This window comes from Peromyscus californicus, unplaced genomic scaffold (genome assembly GCF_007827085.1).
Source record: "Peromyscus californicus insignis strain IS unplaced genomic scaffold, ASM782708v3 Scaffold_11__1_contigs__length_118956290, whole genome shotgun sequence".
NCBI lineage: Eukaryota > Metazoa > Chordata > Mammalia > Rodentia > Cricetidae > Peromyscus > Peromyscus californicus.
The window spans coordinates 40,043,859-40,057,685 of NW_026294402.1; the positions used below are offsets into that span (position 1 = coordinate 40,043,859).

At 54.5% G+C, this 13,827-nt stretch overlaps 1 protein-coding gene across 4 annotated transcripts in view; it reads right to left on the reverse strand.

Annotated features, from left to right (window-relative positions):
* Window positions 1–281: 281 nt before the first annotated feature.
* The window catches only part of Cep164 (centrosomal protein 164), a 68,756-nt gene continuing 55,210 nt past the window's right edge, over window positions 282–13,827 (reverse strand). For all 4 annotated transcript variants that reach the window (XM_052758915.1, XM_052758911.1, XM_052758924.1 and 1 more), the window contains 18 exons: window positions 13,000–13,143; window positions 12,689–12,917; window positions 11,879–11,956; window positions 11,537–11,668; window positions 11,155–11,277; window positions 9,888–10,031; window positions 9,380–9,463; window positions 9,197–9,265; window positions 8,709–8,884; window positions 8,343–8,466; window positions 8,003–8,070; window positions 7,400–7,607; window positions 6,255–6,362; window positions 5,496–5,607; window positions 4,742–5,101; window positions 3,808–3,874; window positions 2,856–2,978; window positions 282–2,682 (listed from right to left, as the gene is read on the reverse strand). In XM_052758915.1, coding sequence (XP_052614875.1) covers window positions 2,586–2,682; window positions 2,856–2,978; window positions 3,808–3,874; window positions 4,742–5,101; window positions 5,496–5,607; window positions 6,255–6,362; window positions 7,400–7,607; window positions 8,003–8,070; window positions 8,343–8,466; window positions 8,709–8,884; window positions 9,197–9,265; window positions 9,380–9,463; window positions 9,888–10,031; window positions 11,155–11,277; window positions 11,537–11,668; window positions 11,879–11,956; window positions 12,689–12,917; window positions 13,000–13,143 — 2,446 coding nt within the window. In that variant the 3' untranslated portion in view covers window positions 282–2,585. The remainder of the gene's footprint in view (window positions 2,683–2,855; window positions 2,979–3,807; window positions 3,875–4,741; window positions 5,102–5,495; window positions 5,608–6,254; window positions 6,363–7,399; window positions 7,608–8,002; window positions 8,071–8,342; window positions 8,467–8,708; window positions 8,885–9,196; window positions 9,266–9,379; window positions 9,464–9,887; window positions 10,032–11,154; window positions 11,278–11,536; window positions 11,669–11,878; window positions 11,957–12,688; window positions 12,918–12,999; window positions 13,144–13,827) is intronic.

Below are 13,827 nucleotides of genomic sequence, written 5' to 3' on the forward strand. Positions count from 1 at the left end.
CGAGGCCAGCCTGGACTACCAAGTGAGTTCCAGGAAAGGTGCAAAGCTACACAGAGAAACCCTGTCTCGAAAAACCAAAAAAAAAAAAAAAAAAAAAAGATATTTAGAGGCAGGGTCTCACTAAGTAGCTCTGGGTGGCCTGAACCTCACTTTGTAAACCAGGCTGGTCTCAAACTCAGAGATCCGCCTACATCTGCCTCCTGAGTATTAGGATTAAATGGGCATGTCAACATGCCCGGCCAAATACTAGTCCCCATTTTTTCTTTTTTTTTTTGGGGGGGGGGCTATACCGGGCGGGGACTGATCCCAGGGCCACACGCATGCTAAACAAGTAAATAATACGGTACTACATTCCCAGTCCCCCAAATTCCCTTTTTAAACCCTAGCCCAGGAAGGTTTTACCACCCCAGCTAGAACCCACCAGTTGCAGGATTCCAGGTGTTCAGACCAAGCTGCCAGGGACTGTGCTGTAAGCCTGGAAGAAACAGGAGCTGTTGACACTGGGGCGGTTGTGGGCAACAGAATTTGACTTTCAGGAGCAGTTGGATCTAGTTCAAATCCTAGTTATTAGCTCTGTGACTTTGACCTACAGTTACTTAACCTCTCTGAACTTAAAACTTCCTCATCTCTAAACTCTCAATTTCCTAAGGTTAAGATTAGAAACAAGAGCATCAGAAAACCACAGCACACGGAAGCATTCAAGAGCTGTCAGCATGATGTCCCCCATCTCCTCCTTCCTTCCTAGGGGCGGCTAGGCCACTGGGCTAAGTTCCCTGGTTTTCAGTTGGTTTTCTATACAGCTGCATGAAGGAAGGCCGTGTAGGTTGGTTCTCTCCCTTGCTACAAACCCAAGAATGTACACAGACTGTTCACCCAGGGGAATAGGGGGAAAGGCCAATTAATGTCACCAGCTTAAGGCTAGGGCGCAGGGCACAGCTTTGTTTACACAGGAGAAGAAACTCCCAGTCTTTGGGGGAAAGAGCCCCGGGGGGGTCTCCAGCCTAGCAAGTGGGAAACAGGAAAGGGGTAGACAGTGAATGTGAGCGAGTACTCCTTGAGGACTGGCGGCAGCTGTAGGGCTGAGGGTGCTCTGGGGGAGGGGGATGGCATGCAGGACTCTACACCTTACCAAGGGCCCAAGCCTTGTTTCTATCACCCATAAAAAGGAGCGGACCACGCCTGTACCAAACTCCACACTGTTGGATGAATAAATCAGACACCCAGTCACTGTCCCCTCCCCCTTTCCCTCAGAAGGAAGGACACAAAGGCCTCCAAAGAGACCAACACGTTCACAGGACAGCCTTATAGAAAACCGACTTGCAGAGATTTAATAGATGCAAAAACACCCAGGATTGTCACCAGGGTTGGTTTTACCACACGAGCTGTTCTCAAGGCACACGGAGTGGAACAGATAACAAAATGGACTTTTCTGTGTCTGGTCGGCTGATGACTAAAAAATATCGAGAGGGTAAAAGCCAACTGGTTCTTCGTGTCTTACTCCATGGCAAAGAAATGAGCGATGAGCATGAGAGTGGGATTCTGTGGGCTGCAGGGGCAAAGGCAACCCGCGGCTTCTCAAGACAAGAAAAATGAGGGCATTTTGTTGAAACAATGAGACAGATGCCGAGAACTTGGCCCGCAGAGCCCGCTGGGGGACGTGCGGCTGTAGAGGCTGTGCCAGAAGCACCAACTGGCCGAGACAGTCCCTGCCAGTACCAGATACTAGTCAGCCCTTCCACCGAGCTCTGGGAAGGGTTGATAGTTGGACTGGGGTGGGGGTGGCCCAGGTAGAAGGCCCGATGGAAACAGGGCTCACAGGTACACGAGGAATGTAGGAAGAGAAGTATCAAGACGGAGCAGAAGCCTTGCCTGTCTTTTCCTATGGCTTTCTTTTTGGCTTCCTGGAGAGATGGGTGTGTGAGACCTGAGAGCAAGGGCGAGCTCCAGAGGGCATCCTAAGGAAGAGAAGGCTGCTCGCCCTGAGGAAAGCCCGGTGCTGGCTGAGGGAGAAGAGCAGGACATCGGGGGCCCTCTAACAACTCCAGCAGGACTCAGGCAGCTGAGCCCAAACCTGAGATAGTCAAAAGCAGACATTAAAAAAGAAAAAAGGCAAAAAGAGAGGAAGTGATGCGGCCCTTACAGGGCTGAGGTATCAGAAAGACAGCTACGAGCCCAGCACTGCCGAGTTCCAGGGCATAGCCATGCTAGGAGACTGTCCTGAACAAAGGACCACACTCTCCACCGCCATGAGAGCCCTCAGCAGGGCCCCAAAGGCCAGGAACCCAGCCTCCGAGGAGACTCCCTAGGCCTCCCAAGGCAGTTGCTTTGATTGAAGGTGGCCACGTCCCTGAAGTCCTCGGCAGCCACTTCGACGGAGAAGCTTGCAGACGTCCAAATATTCCTGCTCAGGACAGTCCTGGGCGAAGCGTTGCTTACAGTCCTGCTGGGCTTTCCACCTACCCACCCGGTGGTTCCTCCAAGTCCTGGGTGGAGCACACATGCCTGACCAGAGGGAAATAAAGTGCTGGGGCTCCTCAGGCACTTGGTGTAGAGGAGAAGGTCGCTGCCCTGGCCCCCCACGGGGCTCAATAGTGAAACACATTCAGTCTGTTGTTCTCATCTAGGCCCAGCTGCAGTAAGTTCGAGGTGGTTGTCGGTTTGGGCACCGAGGGGAAGAGCTGTCTGGCCACAAAGTGAAGGAAAACTGGATGGCTGAGCATGCCCAGGCGAGTGCTAAGGGAGGGACTAAGGCCCACCAGGACGTTCCTCAGACATCAGAGGCCTGTGGCCTGACACAGCCGGTCAGCTGCTGCAACAGCAAGGGGCAAGGGCTTGGAGACCAGCTCAAAGGATACACCTTGGGGTCATTCCTGAAATGTTCCAGCCACTTCCGGTTAGACTCAATCATGCCCTGGACGCTGACACTGTCCATGCTGGGGACTCGAGAATGGGGACGCTGCAGGAGGCGGAGCTGCTCACTGGGGGAGAGAAGGAGAGCTGAGTGTGCAGGAGAGGAGGAGAGAGCAGGCCGGAAGTGCATGGAGTGTGTGACTGAGCCAAGCACCTCCTCCCTCCTCCTCTCACTGGCCCAGCAGCATCCCTGTAAGGCCTCCAGCAATTCAAAGGTCCTCCTCTGGTGAGGCAAGCATCTGCTCCCCAAAGGGAAGGCAGGGGCTGCCCTCCACCCCCTTTCGGGGCATCTGATGCAGAATCAAGACCTTCACATCTGTCTGTCCTCAGCCAGTCTCCGCAAGAAACTTCCTTCTGTCAGCTGAGGTGCTGGCCCAGAGAGCAGACATGGCTGTGGGAGTTACAGTTAGGGCCGGGGGGTGGGGAGAAGAGACTATCTGGCAGAGAATAAGATGGATAGGAAATTAATAACAGGACTAAATAACCGCCTGTCTGTCTCCCCCATGGGGTGTCCCTCTCACTCCAGATGTTGCTCAGCAGGCACTGGAGAAGAAGGGGCCATAGCAACCAGACAAAGAGCTCAACGGCAAAGACGGGCCAGATTCCAAGGCTAGTGGGGCCGTCGGAAGAGCAGGGTCTCACCTCAGGCTCGTTTCTCCTCACAGGCCTGTGGACAGCATCTGTAGAGCCAGTCAGCCACACTCCTCCCCACACCCACTGAGCCTCAGCAGCAGGGACGTGACTGTTCACTTGCTCAGATGAAGGCAGGACGCAGGTGACTCTGGACTGGGAACCTGCCTGGGCTCCTGGGGCCACAGGACCCTGAGGTCTACTCCCACCCGTCCCCGGTGCCACCTGCCCAGGGGGGACAGTGAGGATCTTGACTGTGAGGCTCACCTTACAGACACATAGCCCAGCTTGTTCTCCAGTGGGGGAGGGCAGCCGCTGAGCAACGGGATGCCAGCTGGAACGTCAAAGAGTTCAGAGGCAGCAGTCAGTCAGCTGAGCCAGCCCCAGCCTCGGCGGGCCACTTCCATGTCCGCTACCCACACCTCCTGCAGCCCCAGAACGGACGTCCCCAGAACCAACAGTGGCAGGGAAAGTTTCTGTGCTGAGGGTGGGACAGGTGACAGACAAGAACTGTCCTGTTTACTTTGATCCTAAAAATCTCATTTTCAATTTGGGCTGAGACAGAAAACGTTTGTACATTTTTTCCTCAAATGGTTGCCTTTATGACTTGTGTTCCTCAACAAGGAATGGGCCCCAGAGCAGAAGCCAGGGCCAAGGGGTCATAGGTATAGAGTCAACACCTGGTACGTGACTCACCCACTCACAGAGCACTCTGAAGCTTATTACTAAACCTCACTGAGTCTCAACTTACTCGTCTATAAAATGGGGAAAATAACTACTACCTCAGAGAACTATAATACAGACTAAAGAGGGGTGTGTGTGTGTGTGTGTGTGTGTGTGTGTGTGTGTGTGTGTGTATGTGTGTATGTGTGATGGTGAACTGTATCAGTGACAGACATTAGGATGACACCAATGACTTTTTTAGATTCTGCCCAGCTCTCGAATTGATAATAAAAGCTCTACACAGTGCAAGCTCAGTGTAAAACATCCTAGCACAGAGCCTCTGGATGTAAGGCCACAGCCAGGTCTTCCTTCACCAGGGCCCCACTGACAGAGCCAACAGACCAAAGACGGGGAGGGAGGTAAGGGGTGAGCAAAGGAAAAAGACAGGAAGGATGGTTATGAGAGAGGGCACAGGCGCAAAGGAGACGGGAAGGCTCCACCCAGAAACCAGATGCATGTGGGCGTGGGGAATACCTACAAGGGAAATACTTGCGCCACTTCTCCAGCAGGAAATCATCCACAGTTTTCGACGAGGAGGAGAGCTTGGTGGCCTGTCCTGGGTCCCAGGCCCACTGGGTGGACGTGGATGTGACAGACGATGAGGGCGAGGGCTTGGTCAGGAGGGTGTAGGCAGGGGCAGGGGCGTTCTTGGAGGACCGAAGCGAGGAGGTGGTGAGGAGCGGAGGCGGGGGCTGGCTGCTGAGGACCTGTGGTGGTGGCTGGGAGTTGAGGCTGCCCAGCACACTCAGCACACCATTCAGCTCACTGCTGATCCGCTGAAGGGAACTGCTCAGGTAATGGATCTTGTTGGGATCCGCGGAACTTGGGGTCGAGGTGACTGAAAGAGGCAGATGGTGGCAAAGGATTCAGGATCTAGCAGGCACTTGAGTATCCTACTACTGCAGGACAAAGGATGGACGCAGGGCTTCTGGGTCCCAGACAAGGGGCCCAAGGACACAGACAAAAGGAAAAACAAGGTCCTTGACCCAACCTCAGGCCAGAGCAGCCAAGAGTGGGTGGCTACAGGAGGCCTGGAGAGAAGAGACCACCACAAGGATCCCTGGCCCTTCCGTCCCTCCACCCAGCTCTGATGATGTACCTCATCCAGACACAGGCTCAATGCAGGGCTTGGGGGAGGGCACCGGAATATGGCGCCCACATTCCTCCCTCTCCATAACACTGGGCTTCACTCCACCTCTCCCTCCCCGGCTTCCTTGTGTGCCACCACTCACTATGAGGCAGGGGGCAGGACTCAGAACTCTCACTGCTCAAGTCTTCCATGTCACTGAGATCAAAGGTCACCTTCTTGATAGAGGATCCTTTCAGAGTGTCCTCCTCAGAGACCTGACAGGTAGAAGTGGCCATTAGCACTGTTCCTCTCATGAGTTTTCACTCCACCTGCCTTGTGGTAAGTGAGGGCTGAAGCGTGATGAGGAGGTTCTTCTGGGGTCCAAGGTTCTATAGGCACCCCAGGAGAGGCATACCACAAAGTCTGCCTCAGTAGAGAGGTTGAGCTAGGAGAACCCAACTGCCTGTGAAGCAGTCCATATGGACCCCCAGGACCAGAGGATCCCCATCATCCTCCTTGCGGTCCCCCCATCTGAGTGTCCCTGCTCCCAAACTGAAACCTGGAGCATGGAGGAGATTTCACACAGTCTCGGGGAAGGAAGAGACACTCTTGACGCCACACTTAGTCACAGCTCTCCTGGAACCATGCAGGAAGAACAGGGCTAGTCCCCAATTCTGTGACATTCACAGAATCGAATGCTGTGACCAAGCAGCAGATGTTCCAAGGATGCCTTGAACCATCAGCACAGACATCAACCACTCAGACGTTTCGACACAGCCATCGCCTCTGCTATCTCAGCCAACAGCCTGAGCCCCAGAGGTCCAGTTCTCCCCAATCCAGGCCTGAAGAAATAAAGGCTCCCAGGAATAGAGGAGGGAGGGAGAGATGGGCCACACCGGGCTATGTGGCCACGGGGTGATACCTCTTCCCGTAGAGAAGATTCCAGTTGGGTCAGCTTCTCTTCTTTCTTCTTCAGCAGGTCATGGCCTTTCCGCATGGCTGACTTCATCTCATCCAGGTGCCTGTGCTCCTATGGCCAGGAGGGAAGGGGAGGAAAAATGTTTCAGCACAGGCGCTAGAGTTCCAGCTCTGGTATGTGATGGCTGGGGGGTTGTAAACACATCCCTTAACTCTCCATCCAGCTGCTCATCTGAGAGAATGGCTACTTTCCCTCAGACCCTGAGGACTAACAGGACAGTGTGTTATGGGAGGAAAACCATGCCTGGGGATGCTAAGTCCTCCAGCTGTGGACCAAATGGCTACCACCACTCTGCTAGCTATTACCATCGCCCTTGGCACCAACAAAAGGAATAAATCGAGGCAGTGAAAGTGCCCGGGGATAGAACGGACACACCCTGGGGAGCCCACCTTGTGTCTACAACGCCTCTTGCTATCTGTTGCCCACAAGCCTCAGGGCACGTGTCGCTCACCAATGCCGGCACCATCAGGATTATAAAGGTTCAGACATGATCCAGGGGAACCCGTGCTATTGAGGCCTCGACTGGTACAAAAATCTGTAACATCATGTAATGATGGCACCTCTGTCTTTTTACTGCAAATCAGACTGTCAGAGAAGCCAGCAGGGGAGCTACTCGACCTTACGCTGAGGGTACCCAAAGGTCTTCCGTCTCCAGTGTATCCGAGTGGCAGAGGAGAACACTAGATTTGAAATATTTTAGACAGTGGTTGTATCTTTCACCTAGGAACATGGCAATGGCGATACAGGTTGAATATCCCATTTCCAACCTGCCTGGCCTCAGAAATATCTGAAATTTTGTAGTTTTCAGATTTAGGGATATCTAAAAAGCATGGACTTTACTGATTGGATGGATTTGGGGGTTAGGGACCCTCAACCTGTATACCTCACTCATTAAAGATGATTACTGTGAAGATAAAACAGTTTATTATTGAAGAAGGTGTTTACACATGGTGTATGGCCATGATGAGGCAAATGCCCCCAGGGCCCAGGTGGCCCATCTCGGAGTCCCCAGCATGTTCAGCTGAGGAAAAGTTAGCACCCTCAGACTCCCCAATACAGGCTGGTAGGTCCTCCTCTTTGCTCCTAACCTCATCCAAGTTCTTGCGCACGTTTTCCAGGACCGTGGTGCCTGGGAGGTCTTCATCCATCTCCTGGGCACTAGCCAGCTCATGGCGCCAATGTTGCTGGGCGGCCTTCAGTGCCGTCTGCCGCCTCCGCATGGAGCGGGTCTGGCGCACCAGGAACTCCTTTGCACTCCGTACAGCTACACCCTCAGCAGAGAGGAAGTGCCCGACACTGTGGGGCAGCAGGGAGCGGGGAAGGAAAACCGAAGGCTACACTAAGCCACAGGGCCACTTCTTCGGCACATGTCCACCTGAGCATACACAGGAGCTACTGGACTGGGGCTGGGATACCACTGTTAGATACCTAGAGTGTGTGACACTCTGCGGACTGTCCCAGGAGCCTGTACTCAGGTAACTAGACACTCCTAGGGGGTCTGATCTTCAACTAGAGGCCAGCAGGTGCCGGCATGCTGTGCTGAAGGTCACAAATGGTAGGATATTAGCTTAGCAGAGAAGACTCTTCCATCCCTGGGTCATGCCTTGACCCAAGCCCCACTGATGGTCACTGTCACCTCAGCTCTGACATAAGCACTCATTCATGGCACACGATGGGATAGGGAAACTCACCTATCCATGGACAGGTCGATATCCTCCTTGCTCTGGGAGAGAGACAAGGACACCTCTTGGGTCTCATTCTGCAGACACATAATAGAAAAGGCCAGCTGAGTGTGGAGAAGCAAAGGGGTCCTGAAGTCCCTCCCAGTGTCCTAGCCCAAGAAACAGGTCTTCCAGTCCCCAGGTGCTCTCCATAGATAGGTGCCATCTGAGTGACCGAGAGGGTGGAGAAGGAGAATAAGGAGGCTAGATGCTAAATAAAGCAGAGCCCAGTTCCTCTCCAAATGCCCCACCTTTCCGCCTCCCACCCATAACCCCCACCCTCACTCCCAGGCCTCAGCCCCTGGCTCACTGTGCCAAGGGATTTCCTCAGGTCGTCAATGTGGAGATCTGGCTCCAAATGTGGGGACGCATTCTTCTCAGCTGCCAGCTCTTTCAACATGTCCTGCTTCCTTTGTACTTCAGCCTCCAGGCCACTGTGGTGAGGAAGAGAGCGGGAGGAGGGCTGTGAGGCCGGGACTCTCACTCTCACTCTCACAGGGCCTCAGTACTCCATTCCCTACGAAGTGCAGCAGAAACGTGCTGGCTGCTTCTGTCTGGGTTCCAAGCTGGGCCCTCTCCCTGTGGAGGTCCATGAGGAGACGGGCCCAAAAGCAGCAGAGGGCAGAGGGCAGGGGGAAGAGGTGGCCACTGGCCAGGAGCAGAGTGCCCACACTACCTCACGTGCTTCTGCAGCCTCTGACTTTGTGTCTGCAGCAGATCCACCTGGGACTCCAGCTCCACCCGCCGGACACGCAGGTCATCGATGACCCTTCGTAGCTGCCGCTTCGACTCCACCAGGTGGGCCTGCTCCTTCTTCGCTTCTTCCAGGTGCTGATGGGTGGCTGTGGCTTCCTGGGGCAGAGGAAAAGATAAGAACGCCCACAGACCCAGTGGGGAGAGGGTGAGGTGCAGGCAGCGTCAGAAGTGTGGGAGACAGAAAACAACAAGACGGGTTGAAAGCGAGAGCCACTGAAGTCACTGTCTAGGATCTGGGGTCTGTAGGCTCCTGGTGTGTACCAGGGCTCCACTCCCCGAGGCTCGAAAGTCAGCTCCACTGGGTAACATGATACTGGCCAACACAGTCTTAGGACCCCAGGGCCTGGACAGGACAGGTGAACAGATGGTGGGGGGGGGGCAACAAGAGAGACAGGGTGGCAAACAGACCTCCTTCTCCAGAGCAGCCTGCCTCTGCGCGTCCAGGAGTAGCTGCTTCTCTCTGCGAAAACTCTCCTCCTGAAGGGAGACAAGCCCCAGGCTGACTGCAGACCCCAAGACTGAGGTGGAGCCTGCCTTGTGCTCAAACCCCCTCCCCAAGGCAAGGTGGATCTAGCCATCGCCCTCCCTTACCTGGACATCCAGCTGAGCCAGTCTGGCCTTGATATCTTTAGTTCTGGTTGTAAGCTCCACCTCTAAATCTTGTAATTTCCTTTCCTGGCAGAAGTATGGCAGAGAGAAAGACATGGTGTAGAAAGGGTGGAGGGCATTAGCTGAGGGATAGGAGAAAGGTCCAGAACCCAGCAGGCCACACCCAACTCTAAGCTGGACTCGGGCTGGCTTCCTCTTTCCCTGTCCTGGCATCCTTCCAGCATACAGCATGCCACATCTTGCTGAGTCCCAGCGGGGCAGCCCCCAAGAACAAAGACATAAATGGTCTGACCTCTCCTTTCCAGGACTGGGCCTACTCCCAGGCTCAGAAAACAAAGGAGCAAAGATACCCTGACTCGTAGACATAGCCAGGGTTGAGATCCCCTTCCTGAAGGTGCCAGACTCTGCCCCACAACTCTTGGATCAGCACCCAAGACTTCCTACTCTGCATGGGAAGTGTGTAAGCACCGCCCCCACCCCAGGCCCTCACCTGATCCCGGTGCCGACGCCTCAGGTCCTCAAGCTGCTGGTCCTGCTCCTGCCTCATGTTCTCTAACTCTCGCTCATGGGCCCTTCGCAGGCGTTCCAGCTCTCCTGTCAGGTGCCCCAGGAGCTCAGCCCGCTGCTTTCTTTCCTGAAAAGATCATGGGGCCGCCTGTGGGAACCTACAGTGGCTCCTAACACCTCCAAAATCAGTCTCCCCAACTCCCGCTGTGGTAGATCAGTGAGATCGATGAAGATCACTGTCAGCTCCCCAGGTTTTGTCACGAGGCTGCTGTTCACCCCCAACGGGAGCAAGCCAAGTTGAGTTGGGGTCCACTCAAGTCATGGAACATTCCCACCTCTAGGCCAAAGAAGGATAACGAGATGGTTACTATTACTGTCCAGTTGACAGAGCCTGGGATCACCTAGGAGACAGGCTCTGCGCATGTCTGTGAGGGATTTTCTAGATTGGGTTAGCTGAGGTGGGAAGACCCACCCTAAATGTGGGCGGCACCGTTCCATGGGCTGAGACTCAGACTAAAGCAAGAACTGGAGCTGAGTGTCCGTACTCATCCCCCCGGTTCCTGACTGTGGACACAATGGGGCCAACTGCATCATGCTTCTGCACAAGGCTTCCCCACCATAATAAGAGGAAAGCCCCTTCCCCACCATAATAAGAGTGTAACTTGAAACACCCCCACCACCCCCACCCCCCACCCCCGAGTTGTCTTTGTCAGGTAGTTTGACACAGCAACAACATAAGAAAGTAACTAATGCAGGCAGATAATATCCAGCTACTGTTTGGCTCTTGGTTTTTCCTTGTTGTCCTGAAATTCCAGGCACCCTGGGGACATGGTTTTGGGGTGACTAAAACTGAAAGCTGTGGAGTCACACAGCTTGGCAAGGCGGCCTCATTCTCCAAAATGAAGGGGATGATGCGCACATTTCCCAAGGCTGCCTCGAGGACTGAACGCAGGAGGATGGCTAAGGAGCTCAGAGTAGTGCCTGGCACCTAGTAAAAGCTTGGTATCTATCCATCAGTAATCATTATCATTTAAACAAAGTACAGCCACCCTGGGGGAACAAGCGCCCCTCATTGGGGGATGAGGGTTTCTCATGCTTCAGAAGAAAAGCAGAACAATGGCCTTGTTATTGTAGGATGCCAGAGAAGTAAATCTCCTCTAACTGAGATTTTCCAGATCTCAGCCTCTCCCCAGGCCTGGCGGCCAGCAGCGAAGGACAACAGCTGGTGTTTCTATCTTTCTGTGTGCTACCTCAGCTTCATAGCGCTCTCTGGCCTCAGCCATCACTTGCCGGTGTTCCTCCTTCATCTTGTCCATCTTCCTCTCATGTTCCCTCTCCACCTCCTGGCGCTTGTCTCGGAGGAGGCTGCTGAGCTGGAAGGAGGACAGCAGGAACCCAGCTTGCAGGACTGAGAGGAGACAGGCCTGGGGACCTGCAGGTCTTACACATGAAGCGTCCCCAGCACACACACAGAGCACCAAAGCATGCACACATCTGAACTATTACCACTACCCCTCCCGACGGGCACACAAGAGCCTGGAAGGACCAAAGGTCCTGGCTTTGAGGGAGTGGAGGCCACTCGGGCTAGAGGGCCCAGAGACCTTCGTGGAGCTGACACAGAGCAGCACTCACCTCTTGCTCGTACTCGATCACCTGATGAACCTTCTGGTGAGCTCTCTGCTCGGCCCGCCCAAGGCTCTCCTGTAACTGGGCCTCCTCCTTCTGCTGAGCTGCCTCTATCTTCTTCTGGAGGCTGGAGACCACCTAAGGAGACAGCAGCACACACAAGGGAGTGCGGCCCTCAGAAGCAGAGCCACCAAGCAGGGACTCACTGCCAGAGATTTAGCACCCATCCCAGCATCCTATGGGGGAAGGAAACTCACTCCCTGTTGGCCAAGGGTGGGGCTGAACCCAGCATGAAGGGGTCTGAGGGCCCAGGCTCTGCCCCCTCAGACCAGGCCATACTCTTCTCACCTCCCGGTGCTTGGCCTCCAGTGAGGAACAGAGCCGCTCCAGCTCAGCACTGTGCTCCTTCTCTAGGCCTGCCAATGCCTGAGGAGAAGCAAAGAGCCTGTGAGAGAAGCAGGGGAGGGCGCTGGCCAGGTCCTGACCATGGGAAACCAGGGTTCAGAAGAGCACCTTGTTCTTTGGAAACAAGGGGCCAAGGAGAACCACAGGGACACTTCTGTTTTAAAATAACTCAGCCCCTAAAGTCTGCAGCTGGCAGAGGGGTAGGACAAGGCCACTGGAGAGGAGCCTTTCAGTAAACCTCAGGTCACTCCTTCCATCCTGACTCTGAGCAAGCCCACAGGTACATACACAAACCCATGGGAGTAAGAGCCAGGCCAGGCCAGATAGAGGTCAAAGTAGACTCTGTGGGAACCTGATCCAGATCACTGGGTGTCTAACAACCAAAGCTCTCTCACCAAAAGAAAAGTTCTGCGTGGCCTGTTACTGTAGTCTTTAATTTGGAGGCTGACGTGATGCTAGAAGGAGAAATGGGGGAAAGGAGGCCTGTGCAAAGGGCTAGCCTCTTATTCCAGGTCAGAAGTCAGGGAACAGCACCTTTTGTCAAGTCCGCTGCTCTGGCCGCAGCTCAATAGCAAAAGCTCCCCAAATCCACTGGACACGCCCCTGTACATCTGCTTCAGAGACCAGGACGAGCACCTGCCCTGAGTAGAGTGGGTCCACACGATGGGCCCAGGGAGTCAGCTCCCCCACTGCACCCCAAGCTGGAGCTAGCCCCTCTCATGCCCTGCATGCGACTTCATTTAGCTCGCTCACCTCTCTCCTCTCCCCTTCCAGCTGCTCCCTCAGCTGCTGCAGAACCACCTCCTTCTCAGCCTCCTTCTCCGCCTTCAAGGCGGCCTGGGCACTCCTCTCCTCAGCCTCCAGCTGCTCCCTCAGCTGCTCCAGCACCCTCTTGCTTTTCTGTTCCAAACTGGCTCTTTCGGCCTTCTGGAGGGTCTCTGATTCTTCTCGAAGCCTCTGCAGGGCGGCCTCTTGCTCGGCTCTGGGCAGACAGAATGGAATGAGAAAAGGCCTGTGTACTCAAGCCATCTCCTCAGGCCAGGCAGCTCCCAGTGCAGACTCACCTAATTTGGTTCTCAAATGCTTCGGGACTGGACTGCACCTGGGCCCGGAGGCGGGCCAGCCTCCACCTTTCTTCCTCTCTTAGCCGAGTCTCCTCTTCCGCCTCTTCCTCCTCAGCAGCTTTCTGCAGCTGTGCCTTCAGGAGGCTGAGGGAAAAGGAAAGGTAGGCTAGTGAGAGCGACCACAGAAGTCTTTCTTGTATTCAGGACCCGTGCTACTCCGCCTGCCTCTACGAGCCTTATGGCCGCCCTATAAGCCATCCTCAGTATTAGAGATCAGTCAACCTCTCACCCATGCTGGTTCCTCATGGACCTAAACTCCATTTACCCTTGCCACGGGAAGCAAGCGGCAGGCTGCTCGGTCCAGGGCTCCACCTGACTGGTTATCCCCTGGAGAAGGTATTCACTCAAGGAAGGTTACGACCACCCCGGGGGCCAATGTCTAGGCTCACATCTCTCACTCCTCGGTCATCAGGCTCTATCCTAGGCACACCAAACGTGTCACCATCTCCAGGTCTCACTACCCTCTTCTTCGCCCCTTGACTGGTTGGTTGCTCATGCTGCTTCTTCAGCCAAGAATTCCATTTTTCTTTTTTTTTTTTTTTTGGTTTTTCGAGACAGGGTTTCTCTGTGTAGCTTTGCGCCTTTCCTGGTACTCGCTTTGGAGACCAGGCTGGCCTCGAACTCACAGAAATCCGCCTGCCTCTGCCTCCCGAGTGCTGGGATTAAAGGCGTGCGCCACCACCGCCCGGCTAGAATTCCAATTTTCGATCTGACAAAACCATATTCGTTGACCAGCATGCAAGTTCCTCAGTTCACCTTCCCCTTACA